General features: G+C 43.7%; 1 protein-coding gene across 1 annotated transcript in view; it reads right to left on the bottom strand.

Moving 5' to 3' along the window:
- Positions 1 to 7,243: 7,243 nt before the first annotated feature.
- LOC126456172 (uncharacterized) overlaps positions 7,244 to 17,242 on the bottom strand; it is a 52,548-nt gene continuing 42,549 nt past the window's right edge. Inside the window, exon 3 of the mRNA XM_050091925.1 lies at positions 7,244 to 7,499. Within this exon, the coding sequence (XP_049947882.1) occupies positions 7,244 to 7,499 (256 nt within the window). The remainder of the gene's footprint in view (positions 7,500 to 17,242) is intronic.

The following is a 17,242-nucleotide window of genomic DNA, read 5'->3' as shown; positions in this document are numbered from 1 at the left end:
GCCCCATAGTGCTCAGAGCCATTTCAACCATTTGAACCAAGTTACGAAAACTTACATTTTAGGGCTGAATATGTCTAGCTTGATATCTCATGTTGTTTCTCTTTGCGTTCTCGTTCACAATGTTTGATGATGCGCTGTGGTCATCTCCCCCTGTCGATTTAGAGAGATAACCATGTTTCCGGTTGTTAGTGGCCCTGTAAAACATAATTTATCTCCTAGTTTAGACGGGAAATCCTTTTTTGTGTGTCTTTTTTTTATCGATGCTATCAGAGTACTTTCCCAAGATTGGCTCTCTCAAGGTAGATGAAGAACGAAGACTTTAAAATGGCATTAATAAAGCAAAAGAAAATAGTTATTCAGCCAGCAAAGGTTCTATAGAGTTTAATATTCCCAGGAGAACCCTACAGTCCAATATAAAACCCGTTTATGATTAAAAAACTGCGGGAGGTGTAGATTCCTGCCTGGGCTTAGCCAATGGGAAACGTCTTATGAGATTCCTTACAATTTTTTCTACAAAACTTACCTGTAATTAGTAGCTCAATAAAAAATACGTTAAGATTAAACTCTGATCAACGGGTGGAATGGTGAAGTGTTAAATAATTTTTAAAAAATTGTAATTTATTTGAAATATTGTCTGACTTCGAGAACAAAGTCCTAGTTTTCTTTTCATGAAAATATAAAGCAATATATATGAATTTACCCGTGTTTTGTATATTAAGGTTTGATATCGACATTTGGGAAAGTCATGGCCATACGTCCCTGTTTTACCCTGTAACGTTGGGCATGGCTCGTTTTAAAGTGCAGCCATAACAGTTGCAGATTCACCGTGCTATGCACATTTAGTGCTCCTGATATTTGTAGGGTGAGATGATCACAATGTATCCACAACTGTTAAAAATGCACTTGAAACTAGTAATACTGAATAAAGCACATTTCCAAAATACAGACCGTTGCAATAGCACTTTTCTCCAAATTTATCGAAGCTGTGGTGCCCATCCAGATGAAAATAAAAAGGTAGATGTGTAAAATTTTCCTTTGGCTTCTTTTCAGATTAATTTCTGCAGTCTATACTGCAAAAATCCTTGTGTCATGGAGACGTATTAGGCCGTTACCCGAGCGAAAAGGAAGTGACATCGCGAATAGTTTAATTAGTATATTGTGCAACAATTTATTTTCATAAGGAGTGCAAATATTTTAGTTTATCAGGTCGATCTAGATGGCTAAGGAAGTCATCTGGAGGAGTCTGACACAAGTGCAAGTTTTCCTTTTCTGCTGAAAGTTTCGCTTTGTCAGTGGGCTGCGTCATTGATTTTGGCTCCTACAACGTCGTGGTACAGTGCGGTGGCACGGGGGTTCTTTGCAGGAGATGTACCTGCAAACAAACAAAGGAGTAATTACGTAAAACAGGGGTGCTGTACGATATTCACGTCGAATGGACCAATTTCGTCGTGAAATATTAGAAGAGCGTTTGTTAACTGAAATGTAACAAATAATCCCTACTTAAATTTTATCTCGACCGTGACAGATAAATAACCATATGATCTTGATCCTGTGGATAAAATTCCAAGGGCTGTATTCTCCTCAGGAGGGGGGAATTAAGTAGGCTGAGGAATAAATCAGCCTAAGCTGCGTATCTGAACCTTTGAACAAATAATGAACTACGTAAGTTAAGTTTCTTCGTAATAGTAAACTGAAAATCTTAACTACGCCTCGTAGTAGTACGTACAATATGGTTACTGATTTGACCTATTGCTATCTTGGCGACAGATCTGCAATTCGGCATAAAAAGAAAAAAAAATCCCTCTTGCTATTAAGGGGGAACGAGAGGGGACGGTTGAGAAAACCCGACCATTTTTACTACCGAATTCGAATGTATATATACTGAAGAATTATTCCTCAAAATAAAGATAATGTGAGCGTTTGAAGCCGTGCTTGCATGTAACGCCTCAGCGTTAGAGAACCGGTTCCGCGCTCACGCTCCCTCCGTTGCTAATTCTAATGGTGCAAAATTTGAGTAAACCTGATTGCTGGAGGGTTATTTGCGCGGTTTTACTCAAAACGTGAACGAAGGTTTCAATAATCTCATTTGGAGATTCACTCCAAAAATAACATCCAACCGAAGAAAAAAATGGTCAACATTGCTTCAAATTTGGTCGTACGTCTATTCGGTGTAGACTATACTGCATTAATGCACATGGCAAGTGCCCTTCAAATCAAAATCGGCGATGAAATGCGTCGATTCTGTGAAGATGGAGTGGCCAACTGCGATGGGCTTAGCGACGAAAAGGGCTTTGAGGACGAGCATAAGGGTCAAAGTAGCAGAAAGCGGCCATCCACTAGCCGGGGCGATAGTTACTATGGACCAGGCGTCGATGATATCCCAAAGTCCCAAGCTTTTTCTCTTTTTTTATATGATAAATACTTATCAAACTTTTGAGCGTTTTTCGCAAAACCATGTGTTTCAGCATGGCTTTAACGATTTTTGATCTCCTTTGAAGCAAACTGAATTCTCTTCAGTTCATCGTAGCAGATTTTTTTATGTTGATATTTCAAATGGCTCTGAGCACTATGGGACTCAAATGCTGAGGTCATTAGTCCCCTAGAACTTAGAACTAGTTTAACCTAACTAACCTAAGGACATCACACACATCCATGCCCGAGGCAGGATTCGAACCTGCGACCGTAGCGGTCTCGCGGTTCCAGACTGCAGCGCCAGAACCGCGCGGCCACTTCGGTTGGCTGATATTTAGCAATTTTTTTCGCCCAAACTCGTAAGGTCCAAAAAATGGTCATTTTTCAGATGCCTTTAATTTCGGCCAATACTTTTTTTTTTTTTTTTGAAAATCCCTACGATGAACTAAAATGACATCTCAAAGGATCAGAGTGCATTTTTAATTTCTTGTTCCAGATAACCACAACCGGAGCGACGACAACCGTCGATCTAATTCCTTTCAGAGCCGTCGCAGGGAAATCCCAACTACACCGTAAATATATTAATATTTTTAAATAAAATTACCAATAAAAACATCTATGTTTACTTTATTCATTGCAACAGATCCTATTTCTATACTACATTCCAGTACAGAGAAAAAAAAAAACTGAATTTGAGCAATATTTTCGTCCACCAATCTGTCGTTCCCCCTTAAGACGGGTAAAAAAAATTCTTTTATCGTTGTACTCTGTCAGTTTTTGACATTAGTACAAACTTTTTGTCCCTCCACAGCTTCCCAAACTGCCTCCGAATCTTAATCACTGTTCACTAATCAGATAACCTGTCACCATCAGTCCTTACGATCATTACAGGGTGCTAGACACGCCATATGCAGCCGCAGAGCGTACAAGGTGTGACTATAATATCACGGGACTATTGGTGCAAAAAAACTTCATTTTAAAAAAATATATACCCAGTTACTGTCACCCTCAATATACGACCCTCTCCTCCATCCCTGCAACCTCCAACCCCTCCCCTCCCCCCCCCCCCCCCCTCTCTCCGAATTTTCCGTTGATGGAAACAGTGCTGGAAGTTTCCTCGGTGAGCTCCTTTATGACGCGTGCCGTTTTTTCCTCCAGTAATTGAACGGACTGGAATCTTCTTCCTTTCAATGAAGATTTGACTTTCTGGAATACATAAAAATTACATGGGGCTAGGTCAGGCGAATAAGTTGGATGGTCCACCATTGAGACGCTGTACTTCGCTAGAAACCTCTTACGAGATAGTGCGGTATGAGTCAGTGCATTGTCTTGATGCACTACCAGTGAACTGTGCTAGCACAATTCGGTTCTTCTTCACGGAGTTGAGCAACAGCCATAAAGTACTAATTTTGACTAATAGTCTGGCCTTCAGAAACCCAGTGAAAATATACAATTCTGTGAATATCGAAAGAAAACCAACCATCATCAGTTTGAATCTTGATTTGCTCATTATAGCTTTTTCTCGCTTTCGTTGAAGTTGAGCCCTTCCAGTGCATGAACTGTCGCTTAGTTTCTGGATTATAAGTAAAAAGCCAAGATGAATGACAAATTATTACTGTTACTAAGAAATTAGAATAATTTCCAGTGATATTCAAAGTGTCGGTACAAACATTTTCACAAGTTTCTTATTATTTGATTGTGTGATTTTTCGGCACCATTTCCACTCACACTTTTCTCATGTTATATTCGTTATGTAAAATTTTCCTTCAGCCTCATCCGTCGATTCCTACAGTTTCAACAATCAACAGAATACTCAACCGGTGGTCAGAGCAAATCAGATTACCTGCTTCTTCAATATTTTCATCCGTTTTTTTATTTACAAGGCCGTCCAGGACGAGGGTCTACTCCAAAGTCTTCGTGAAATCGCTTGAACGGCCCAAAATCTAGTGATCGTGGTAAATAGTCTTCGCCATAGACTTTCTTCAGCCATAGACAGGTATCAATAGTAGCTTTTCCTCATGACAATTCGTTGCTCTATTATTACACGTATAAGTTTTCCGCCAAAAGAAAATAACAGCTGTCAAACAAACGAAGGCCACGGACAGAGTGCATTGGACTGAGAATGCTTCACACTATACAGCTATTGGAAGTTCATCTTTGTGATATGCTAAAACTGGCCTCTAATATTATTTTAATTTATTTCGAAAGAAGAAAATTATAAAATTCTTTTTTTTTTCTAGGTTGGGCTAATATTTCATGAGCGCAGCTATAAATTCGTCGTGTCAAAGAGAAATGTGATCCAGCGTTAAGCGATATCTCTGGTCTCCCTTGAATTGTGTGCCAAGAGAGCACATAAAATGTGCTTTTCATTCGTATTTGGATTAATTAATTTCTCTCTAAAGGAAAACGCACTAAATTCTGCTGAAGCCAAAGTTATTGAGTAGCTTCGACTTTTGTGGTTGCGCTTAAGATATATTCACTGAACAAATGATCCACACCGCGCAACGTAAAAAAAATCAGACTTCGTAAACAAATAAGATCTGTAATTTTTGGGAACATGTCTCTATGGAGTACAGCGAATTATTTATTATTTAAAATTAAATATAAACAATCACAACAATAATATACTCATTTAATTTTTTGTGTAAGTTTACCGGTTTCAGTCCATTTTAGAACATCTTCAGACCCAAACCATGATGTTCACTACTAGCCATTAAAATTGCTACACCAAGAAGAAATGCAGATGATAAACGGGTATTCATTGGACAAATATATTATACTAGAACTGACATGTGATTACATTTCCACGCAACTCGGGTGCTTAGATCCTGAGAAATCAATACCCAGAACAACCACCTCTGGCCGTAATAGCGGCCTTGATACGCCTGGGCATTGAGTGAAACAGAATTTGGGTGGCGTGTACAGGTAGAGCTGCCCATGCAGCTTCAACACGATATCATAGTTCTTCAAGAGTAGTGACTGGCGTATTGTGACGAGCCAGTTCCTTGGCCACCATTGACCAGACGTGTCAGTTGGTGAGATATCTGGAGAATATGCGGGCCAGGGCAAGAGTCGAACATTTCCTGTATCTAGAAAGGCCCGTACAGGACCTGCAACATGTGGTTGTGCATTATCCTGCTGAAATGTAGGGTTCCGCAGGGATCCAATGAAGGGTAGAGCCGCGGGTCGTAACACATCTGAAATGTAACTTCCACTGTTCAACGTGCCGTCAATGCGAACAAGAGGTGACCGAGACGTGTAACCAATAGCACTCCATACCATCACGCAGGGTGATACGCCAGTATGGCGATGACGGACACAGGCTTCCAATGTGCGTTCACCGCGATGTCGCCAAACACGGATCCGACCATCGTGATGCTGTAAACAGAACCTGGATTCATCCGTAAAAATGTCGTTTTGCCATTCGTGCAGCTAGGTTTGTCGTTCAGTACACCATCGCCGGCCGGTGTGGCCGTGCAGTTCTAGGCGCTTCATTCTGGAACCGCGTGACCGCTACGGTCGCAGGTTCGAATCCTGCCTCGGGTATGGATGTGTTTGATGTCCTTAGTTTAGTTAGGTTTAAGTATTTCTACGTTCTGTGGGACTGATGACCACAGATGTTAAGTCCCATAGTGCTCAGAGCCATTTGAACAATTTTGAAGTACACCATCACAGGCGCTCCTGTCTGTGATGCAGCGTCAGGGGTAACCGCAGCCATGGTCTCCGAGCTGATAGTCCATGCTGCTGCAAACGTGTTCGAACTGTTCGCGCAGATGGTCGTTGTGTTGCAAACGTCCCCATTTGTTGACTCAGGGATCGAGATATGGCTGCACGATCCGTTACAGCCATGCGGCTAAGTAGGCTGTCATATCGACTGCTAGTGATACGAGGCCGTTGGGATCCAGCATGGCGTTCCGTATTACCCTCCTGAACCCACGGATTCCATATTCTGCTAACAGTCATTGGATCTCGACCAACGCGAGCAGCAATTTGGCGATACGATAAACCGCGGTCGCGATAGGCCGCAATCCGACCTTTATCGAAGTCGGAAACGTGATGGTATGCATTTCTCCTCCTTACACGAGGCATCAGGACAACGTTTCACCCGGCAACGCCGGTCAACTGCTGTTTGTGTATGAAAAATCTGTTGGATACTTTTCTCATGTCAGCACGTTGTAGGTGTCGTCACCGGCGCCAACTTGTGTGAATGCTCTGAAAAGCTAATCATTTGCCTATCACAGCATCTCCTACCTGTCGGTTAAATTTCGCGTTATCTTCGTGGTGTAGCAATTTTGATGGCCACTAGTGTAGATGACGTATGTGAACCGAGCAGGCACTACACATCCACTGAGCAGTTAGCGTTCTTGAAGGTGTAGTGCATGCTAGACCTTCAAAAAAGTTTATTGCGTTTGTGACTGTTTATATTCAATTTCAAGTAAGATCTATGCAGGTTCTATTAAACGAAAGATACAGGTATTGACTATTAATACTAGAAATAATTGATTATCAGTCCGCAAAACGACACTGGCTTCAGCTAGTACAGTTAAAATAGCCACTGCCGTAATACGTACTTACTCTGCGACAATAGTACAGTTATTTTATAGCCACATATCATAACATAACGTCTTCCGATTACAGCACTACCTGCCTCGACACCTGGAGGAGGCGACCCGTGACGAATACGCCACAACCCATTCTCTCGAACTCGAGTGTAGTGGCTTGACAACTGCCGCTCCTCGCTAGGAGCGACGTGTCAGTCGTTGCGTGACGCAGCACCAGGTGGTGGGCCATCCCGCTCGCCAGAAGACAGGGGCGGGGTCCAGCAGGTCCATTACGGCGTGGGAGGCGCTCCGCGCTGCCCGCAGCATTTATCAGCGGTGATAGCGTCACGCGCAGCCGCCGGGCCGCCCGCCGCCGCGTAATCCCGGCGCGACGGCCGCCGTCTTGCGCCGCGCGTGCATTTCTCACCGGCGGGCGGCGCCGCGGCGCTATTAATCATGGCGTGGACGGCGCCTGACGAGGCCTGTGGGCTGCGGCCGGCCGGGCCGGGCCGGGCCGGTATCGCCGCTGGCCAGGAGGAGCCCCCGCTGTGAAAAATGTGCGCTGGGCGCCGCAGGACGCGCGACCGACGAGTCTATCACGCCCTCCGGTGCCCTCGGGTCGGCTGCGGCCACTCAGAACCACAGCAAGGGTCACTCCTCCATCCGAGGTGCACACCGTGCTTGTTACGAAAACGCTGGTATACTACTGTCGGTTTTACTCTTAGCATAGATTATTAGTAGATGCGGCAATGCATCACACAACACCACGCAGATGATATTTAAGATTTAAGACTAGTTTCTATGTTCGATGCAGAGTGAATGGATAACATCATTGTTATTACTGCTGTAGCAGTACATTTACACTGAAGTGCCAAAGAAATTGATATCGGCATGCGTATTCAAATACAGAGATATGTAAACAGGCAAAATACGGCGCTGCGATCGACAACGCCTATATAAGGCAACAAGTGTCCGACCCAGCTGTTAGATTGATTACTGCTGCTACAATGGCAGGTTATCAGGATTTTGAGTTTCAAGGTGGTGTTATAGTCGGCCCACGAGCTGTGGGACGCAGTATCTCCGAGGTACCGATGAAGTGGGGATTTTCCCGTACGGCCATTTCACGAGTGTACCGTGAATATCAGGAATCCGATGAAACATCAAACCTCCGACACCACTACAGCCGGTAAAAGATGCGGCAAGAACAGGACCAACGGTGACTGAAGAGAAACGTTCAACGTTACAAAAGTGCAACCCTTCCGCAAGTTGCTGCAGATTTCAGTGCCGGGCCATCAACAAGTGTCAACGTGCGAACCATTCAACGAAACATCGTCGATATGGGATTTCAGAGCCGCAGGCCCACTCACGTACCCTTGATGACTGCACGACACAAGGCTTTACGCTTCACCTGGGCCCGTGAATACCGACATAGGACAGTTAAAGACGGGAAACATGCTGCCTGGTCGTTTAAAATTGTATCGAGAGGATGGACGTGTATGGGTATGGGGACATCCTCTTGAGACCGTGCACCCTGCAAGTCACCAGGGGACTCTTCAAGGTAATGGAGGCTCTGTAATTGTGTGGGGCATCTGCAATTGGAGTGACATGGGATCCCTGATACGCCTAGATACAATTCCGACGTGACACGTACGTAAACACCATTTTTGATTACCTGCATCCACCGTGCATTCCGACGGACTTGGGCTATTACAACAGGACAACGCGACACCCCACATTCAGAATTGATACAAAATGGCTCTAGGAACACTCTTCGGAATTTAAACACTTCCGCTCGCCACCAGAATCCCCAGACATGAACGTTATTCAGCAAATCCGGGATACGTTGCAACGTCCTGTTCAGAAGAGATCTCCAGTCCTCAAACTCTTACGGATGAACAGCCCTCTAGGAGTCATGGTGTCAGTTCACACCAGCACTATTTCAGACATTAGTCAAGTCCATGCTACTTTCTGTTGCAGCACTTCTGCGTGTTCGCGGCAGCTGAAATTCAGTATGGTGTTGGCCTACTCTCAGCATTGATGACAGCGTCCATACGTTCAGTCAGGTGCTGGAAATTTTCTTGGGGAATGACAGCCCATTCTTCACGGAGAACTGCATTCAGGAGAGGTATCGATGTCGGTCGGTGAGGCCTGGCATTAAGTCTGAGTTTCAAAACATCCCAAGGGAATTCTATAGGATGCAGGTCAGCATTCAGTGCAGGGCAGCCCATTAGAGGGATGATATTGTCGTGTAACCGCTGCTCCACAGGCCGTGCATTATGAACAGGGGCTCGATCGTGTTGAAAGATGCAATCGCAATCCCGGAATTGTTCTTCAACAGTGGGAAGCCAGAAGGAGTTTAAAACATCAATGTCGGCCTGTTGTGTGACAGTGCCACGCAAGACAAGGGGCAACCCTCTCCATGAAAAACACGACCACACCATAACGCCACCGACTCCGAATTTTACTGTTGGCACTATACACGCTGGCAGATGACGTTCACCGCATCCTGCTATCGGATCGCCACTTTGTGTACCCTGATTAATCACTGCACATATCGTTTTTCCACTGTTCAATCGTCCAATATCTACGCTCCTTACACCAAGCGAGGCCTCGTTTGTCATTTACCGGCGTGATGTATGAAATATGAGCAGCCGCTCGACCATGAAATCCAAGTTTTATCACGTCCCGCCCAAATGTCATACTACTGATGCAGTTTGGAATTCCTGTGTGATCGTCTGGATAGATGTCTGTCTATTACACATTACGACTCTCCTCAACTGTCGGCGGTCTCAGTCAGTCAACAGACGAGGTCGGCCTGTGCACTTTTGTGTTTTACGTGTCCCTTCCCGTTTCCAGTTCACTGTCACATAGGAAACAGTGAACTTAGGGATGTTTAGGAGTGTGGAAATCTCGCTTACAGACGTCTGACGCAAGTGAAACTCAAATACCTGACTGCAATCGAAGTCCGTGAGGTACACGGATCGCCCCATTCTGCACTCTCACGATGTCTAATGACTACTGAGGTCGCTGGTATGGAGTACCTGGCGGTAGGTAGCAGCACACTGCACCTAATATGAAAAACGTATGTTCTTCGGGGTGTCCGGATCCTTTTCATCACATAGTGTATGTACGTTATTATTCCGTTCCATCGGTGTGGCATTGGTAGTCATATAATCATTCAAACTGCTTTTATAGCATCGTAGGGCGCTCTGCTCCTTTACACGTCTGATAGATAATTTCAGTGCACCACAGTCACAACTCGGAGACGTCGCAACACCTCACTGGTAGAGTGAGTCAGGGCAACGGCCGTATTCAGTATGGATTCTATTTAATTTTACTCACTAATTCCTGTCAATTAGAGGTCAAAAGTATAACATTTATGTGTCTCGAATCACTCCCGTTTTTGGTAGTTTCAGATTTTTTGGCAGTTTTTATCCAGAGAACTCTTACATTAGTGTTACATGAGGTAGCTGTTCGGCGTACAGTAGAGAACGATTTCTCGAACGAAGCGCGTTTCTGCGTAAGACAGGTACGTAGTGATCAATGGGTAGTTTCTTATTGCCTTGTATACCTTGGTAATCTCTAAGCAGGGTCTCAGTTTTACGAATTTGTGGTGGGGTAGATACTACTTAAAAGTGGAAGCTAGTAGACAGGTGTTGGTCTGATTGTACCAGTAATCACGTGCATCGTGCTGATGAGCTGAACGTCGATGAGGCTGGTGTGACAACTAGTACGCCTCGATGAAGCACAATATTTTCTAGCTGAAAAAACCAGTGCAGGAGCCGATGTACGCAAAGTCTACATTGGATCCCCTAGGCTCTGCCACAGAGCCGGTGAATGATGTTTATTGAGTTTTTATCTTGGCTAATGTGTTTTCCAGACATTTTTTTAAGGCAGAAGCCATCGAGCTCGGTGCCAAGATACTTGGGATACTTGTTTTGACGGAGAATATTGACATCAAATTGTACCTTGAGCTCAGCGTTTTCTTGTTTATCGTTAAGGTGCAAGGCACTAACTTCTCCCTTTCGGGTACTGGGCTTCGGTCTCCATTTTTAAAATTATGCATTAAGGGCTACTAAGGTCTCTGTTAGTGTTCTCTCCGACTGACGAAGTTCCTTTGACTGACGAACCAGAGATATATCGTCTGCGTAACAGAATTTCTTGAATACGGATCTGGAAAGTCATAAATATAAAGGCTGAACAGAGAGGTGCGAGAACTGAGCCTTGTGGAAGGCCATTATTTAATTTCCTTACTGAGCTTCTATTTTCATCCACACAAACTTGAAAGTATCGATTACGAATCATGTTAGTAATAAGAGATACTCTTGTTGGACATTTACTTATTATAAGATATTTGTAAATCATCCCTTCCCTCAAGACGGTGTCATATGTTGCTGTAAGGTCTATAAAAGAAAAAGAGGCTTCTATTTTCTCCTGGAAACCGGTTTCTATGAAAGTTGTCAGAGCTAGTGCCTGGTCGTTCTACTAGAATGCGTTATGCAATACACCCACCAATTCTATTGTAAGCAAGCCTCTCAACGAGCTTCTACGTGCAACTGAGTGAGGAAATTGGTCGAAAGTTGTGAGGGAGATGTGGTGATTTGTTAGGTTTTGAGAGTGCCAAAATTTTTTTTCATTTCCTTGGAAAATGTTCCTGTCATCAAAATAACAGAGAAGAAGCGAGTAAGCCAGTTTTTGGCATTTTCCTCATGATGGTGTAAAAACTCTGAATGTGTAGTATCCATTCCCCGAAGCCTTACTACTTCTGGCCACTGCTAAAGCTACCTCTATTCCATGTAGGGTGAATTGGGAAGAGGAGTTTGAATAATCTAGAATCTGTGCTTTCAGATATGTTAGTATTTTTTGATCCTTGAGGTATGGTGTTAATCCCTGATCTTGACGTTTTTATTATGTGGTTAACAACATGATTGGCTGAAATACCAGGCTTCTGATCAGGTTTATTAAAGGAGCCAGTTACAGATCTAAGATCAATCCGTCCTACTTGAATGTTGGAAATACAAGTTTTCTATCGTTTCAGACCAGCGCACTTTCCTTTCATCGTCATGACTATGAAAAAGTTCATCTGCAATGTCAATCTGCACATTTCTGTTAAACTGTTCATAAAAGTGTTCACATATCTTATCTCATCCTGGGGTATATTCTCCCCTATACCGAAAAGGAATATGTTTCTTATCAAACACAAGAACAGCTCCATCAAAAAGGCTGTTGCTCTTTGGTTCTGATAAAACAAATATATTTTTCCAAGTGGCTGGAGAAACCCTGCCTGTTAGCCTATCTAAAGTTGTTTCTAGGTCGTGCCACTGTCTTAACTAGTGGGTTGGATAAGGCAGTACTGAAAATAAGCAGTTTGTCTTGGCTATGTGGGATGTCTGACAAGACTTTTCATGTTGTAGAAATTGGCTGGTTCTTGCGATCATGAGAGACAAGTATTGTTCATTGCCTTTCTGCCATGAATCTGACCTAAATGTATCCAAATCCCTGGCATCGAAGACTAGGTAAATGTAGTTACTAACAGACCACTCAACAAGTGCATTACCAAGTCCTTGCTGCGCGTACACTTCCACTGCTCATAGTGGTTTCTAAACGTACCAGCATACACTGATGGATGGAATTACAGTCCAATGCATATGCTCAATGAACGTTACAACACGAATGGTTGCGTTTGGAGTGGTGAAGTCACAAGGAATGATGAACTGCTTATGAATGGCGTCGCCATGGGTTCAGTTATGAGTCGGTGTTCTGCATTACCCAAGATGGCCATTGCTGGAGCGTACTGCGGCGACTTATGGCACCACGTGTATTACTTCAGGTCACAGCTGGTAGAGATTGACGTAGCTCTGACGGCACAAAAGTACATCACGGATATGCTGCATTTTAATGCAATACCTCTCATTCGACAGTAGCTAGGTACTGTTTTTCAGCACGACAATATTTGTCCACTCGTGGCACGGCATCCATGCACCTTTCTTGTAATGCCCTACGAAAAAGTGATCTCATACTGCCAAGTTATTTGTTTATGTATCGTAGCACTAAAATAGCACAACTTTCGCTGTCAGCATTTAAAGTTTAATTTAGCTCCCTCCTTCTTTTCTGGGCCCGCAGCTCGTGGTCTTTCGATAGCGTACTCGCTTCCCGCACACGGGTTCCCGGGTTCGATTTCCGTCGGGGTCAGGGATTGTTCCTGCCGGATTGTTCCTGCCGGATTGTTCCTGCCTCGAGATGACTTGGTGTTGTTGTGTCGTCATCATTATCATCATCATCATCATTCATCTCCATTACGATCGGAAGAAGGCAATGGCAAACCACCTCAGCTAGGAACTTGCCTAGTACGGCGGTGCGGGTTTCCCGCATCGTCCCTTACGCTCCTCAGAGTATGGGACCTCATCTCTCTCTCTCTCCCTTTCTGGAAGCTTCAGTTTCTGTGTCAGGCAGTGCAAGTAAACGACATTGTGGATAACACCGCAAGCTACATTGTGGATAACACCGCAAGCTCCGTGGTGCTATTCGTAGCTAATGTCACTGTAGAGAAGTCGCGTCCGCAGATAACCGTAGCAAAATGCAGAAAGACTTGCAGAGGTTCGACGCTTCTTCTGGAGATTGGCAGTTTAATCGCATCACAAATAATTGTAACGTTCTGCAGATAAAAGTTCGGAAATCGCCCTTATTCAAGGGTATCTGGCGAAGAGTCACGCAAGGAACGCTCTGACTTAATTCCAGTTTTTCAGTCGTTTCCACAAAGTGTAAGGAGATGAAATAGGGGTGATCTAAAGACAAGCAGCACGTTTCATTACAGGTTCGTCAATAAACGCGAAAATATTTCCGAGATGGACATAGAACCCCAGTTGAAGACTTTGTAAAAAGGAAATTTACTATTACGATATTACTTTAAAATTTGCAAGTAATATAGCGTTCTTACTCAGTCCCATTTCAGGAAATAAGAAAGTGACAGTGGTTCTCGACGTACTTTCCGTCACACTCTTTAAGGTTACTTCTGGAGTACAGATGTAGTATAAGATGACACCATGTTCGGTAATTTTCAGCTACATTTGACTAATTTCTCATGGTAGCAGGAACACGAGCAGCATGTCATTTGTCATGTGATGATCATTATGTTTTACATATGTGAGTTAGGGGCATCATTACTTACATCATCTCCTAGGAATCAGTGTATTGTATTTATTAATTATTGATGGTCGCCAGGATATGTTTGTCACGTATTTTTTCAGCGATAGGTAAGTATTAGGGCAACCTTCCTTAAGAGACATTATGGGTTTCACACATTCAGGGGCAAATCTGATTGATTTATGACCCCTTCTCCCCCCCCCCCCCCTTCCTTAACCTGTTGTTCTGATATGTGGTTTTCCACGTAACCCCTCTACCCTCCCATCACCTTAACTTATTGTTCTGTTAGTTTTTTATGACCCCCCTGTGGGTGATCTATCCTTCCGAGAAACCTCACAACCCCCTCCCCATCCACCTCCCGAACCCATCTGCGTAACACCATTGCCAATAGAAGTACACCTTTTATACGAAATTAACTGACTAATTAATTAAATCGATGAATTAATTAACTGCTTCGCATCTTTTATACCCCCCAGCGCCATCCCCCCGCAACTAAGAGATTGGCGGGAAAAAGACTTAAACTGTGCAGTTACATAGCAAAGGATATACTGTTAATTGCAAAATCAAATGGTCGAAACTGTCTTTTATTTCGTGAGGAAAACTCGGCATTCTCTTCTGTTTTGGAAGAAGCAAATCTTTCAAAATACACCAAAAATAATAATTACATTGATCACTTTCTTCCGATCTCGCAAGGAATACCATCACGAAATCGACATTTACATACCGCACGTAATTACATTATTAAATATCTTCTGATCATGTCTTCGCACCGATCATAGAGCAAAAGTATCGGAAGCCACGCTGGTCAGGACACTGCGTCTTCATGTGCCCGTTCACCAGCCGCTTACGTTGGCTGCAGCACGCGCCGGTCTCTGAACCGGTCAAGAGGCCACCCTACACCAGCTTAGGCCTGATACGCTGCCAGCTGCGCCATAGCCCCGTGGAGGACCGCCGGACATGTCGTAGTATTAGCACATCTCAAGAAGCCACTTCCTGTCGTGTGCCACTGCTGGGGGGAATTTCAACCTACTAGTCCAAGTCAGCAGACCACGGTGTCTCAGATTACTGCGCGATTTTCTTGTGACCATCTGGTAGTCGTATTACCCCACAGTCTTTCGTTCCCGGAGGTGTTCTTTGACACCTGAAGTCTCTACTTGTAGATGTGTGACCCAATCCTTTGAAACGTCTCGACCAAGGTATTCCAGAATACTGCAATCTGATGGGTCCCGTCAAATCAGTGGGCAGAGCTTGTCTATTCAAACCATACCCCTCTGCCCCTGCTCCCATTCTGCTAAAGCAGTCTGCAGTGGCATCAGGCAATAGCATTGGCAATGGGAATTACCTGGTACGTTAATATTCAAATCACAACTGTAACTTCGTCTCCCAATAAGAATTTCGTAGTAGCGATATTAAATGCATTTCGCCTTATTGTTTCAGCATACTTCCACCAAATTGTGGATGAGTTGGAGGCGCAGAGGTTGCAGTGGCAGCAACAGCAGCAATAATGTATATATATATCCTTTTTTGTATACGTGATACGCTGGAGTCAATTAGTGGTCAGCCAGAGAGTCTTCGCTGTTATACATGATTTGTAAAATCAAAATCTATAACTGTAACTTTTCACTAAGAATATCGTAGTATTGAATATATGTCATCTTATTGTTTTATTATATGTCCAACATACAGTTGGTGAGCTGGCTTCTGAAAGCCAGCAAGAGCAGCAGCATCAGTGTTGTAAGTTGTGCTTATATATAATATGTATACATAAAACGTTGTAATTTGACAAAAATTTCATTGCATGTATAATATGGTGCATATTATTTGTGGTTAATGTGCACGGTTTTCTGTCAGAAGAAGAGGAACAGGGTCGGGTGTGTGTTAAAGATAAGCAGCAGCCATCTCCTGTAGTGGATATTACAAGAAATGTTTTTTTTTTCCTTATAGTTTCTGCGTATGTATATGTTTTTCTTACTAAAAACCATTCATATGTGGTTTTAGGTCACATCAGTTCAGGCGAGGAGGAAATGCCACAGAGAGTGGTGGAGATGGAGTGAGACCTTCATTGTCATGAACAGGTGTTAGAGGACCTGAGAGACATGCCAACGAGCCAGACGAAATAAGTAATTTATATGCATGTGCTCATCCCACTTATAAATAATAATAATCTGTGTTCTTTCTTCCCTTGCAGCAGCAGCAGCTACCGATGTCTGGAACGGTGTACTTAATTTGCATAACTCTCTCTCTCTCTCTCTCTCTCTTTTACTACACTGGCTGCGTCAATGGAACAATTCCCACAATCCTCCATGGCGTGGGTACTGGGAGTGGTGAAGCCATCTTCACCAATGTGGTGTCCGGTGAGGCAGAGGAGGCAGAATTGGTATTCATCACGCAGGAAGCTGCAGCCACCACCGTCATTGCCGCCCCCGCTGCCGCCCGTCCCCACTGCGACCGCCCCAGCAGCTGCTGCAGCCTGCCTGCTTGCACTTAAGTGACACTGCAACGTCTCCTCCATATCCACCTTCTTATCCCCGCCAATCGCACAAGGTACGGCCCATACCTTTCTGCTCGACTCCGCAAGCAGCTTCATCATCATCAACTAGCTGTAGTTATAGTATTAGTAGTAGCAGCGAATGTGTAGCTAGCAGCACTTCCCTCTCCCCTCCTTTTATTGGAGGACATCAAGTCAGTGACGCCATACCGCAGTTACAATAGTCGAAGAGCAAGCGCCTTTGAAGAGAGGATCTTGTTCACTAGGATCGAGAATCAGGCAGGAGGGTACCGTGATCCTGTTGGGGTTCTAAGGGGGTGTTTCTCATGGTTGTTAAAGATCTGCCATATCCCGCAGTTAACGGGAGTTAGGAATGAATTTTTTTTCACGTTTTCGGATTTTTATTTCAATATAAAATCTGCGATTTTCCGAATAAAAAGTTATATATATCACTTATAAACTCACATGGGAAGTTTTTTATTTTATTTTTTTTAAATATACTCTCCACCGGTTGAAAATGTTAACAAGTTTTTGCGTTCATTACTTCAAGATCTAACAAAATCGGTGATGTTTATGTAGAAGGCTGTGGATTTCTGTGTTATAAAGGATACATTACGTGTTTGTATTGGTAGCACTCTAAAAAACAGTACTTTATCGT

The sequence above is a fragment of the Schistocerca serialis genome, chromosome 2 (assembly GCF_023864345.2).
Source record: "Schistocerca serialis cubense isolate TAMUIC-IGC-003099 chromosome 2, iqSchSeri2.2, whole genome shotgun sequence".
Lineage (NCBI taxonomy): Eukaryota > Metazoa > Arthropoda > Insecta > Orthoptera > Acrididae > Schistocerca > Schistocerca serialis.
Note: the sequence above shows the minus strand (reverse complement) of the source record. Positions and strands in the feature narration are given on the sequence as shown.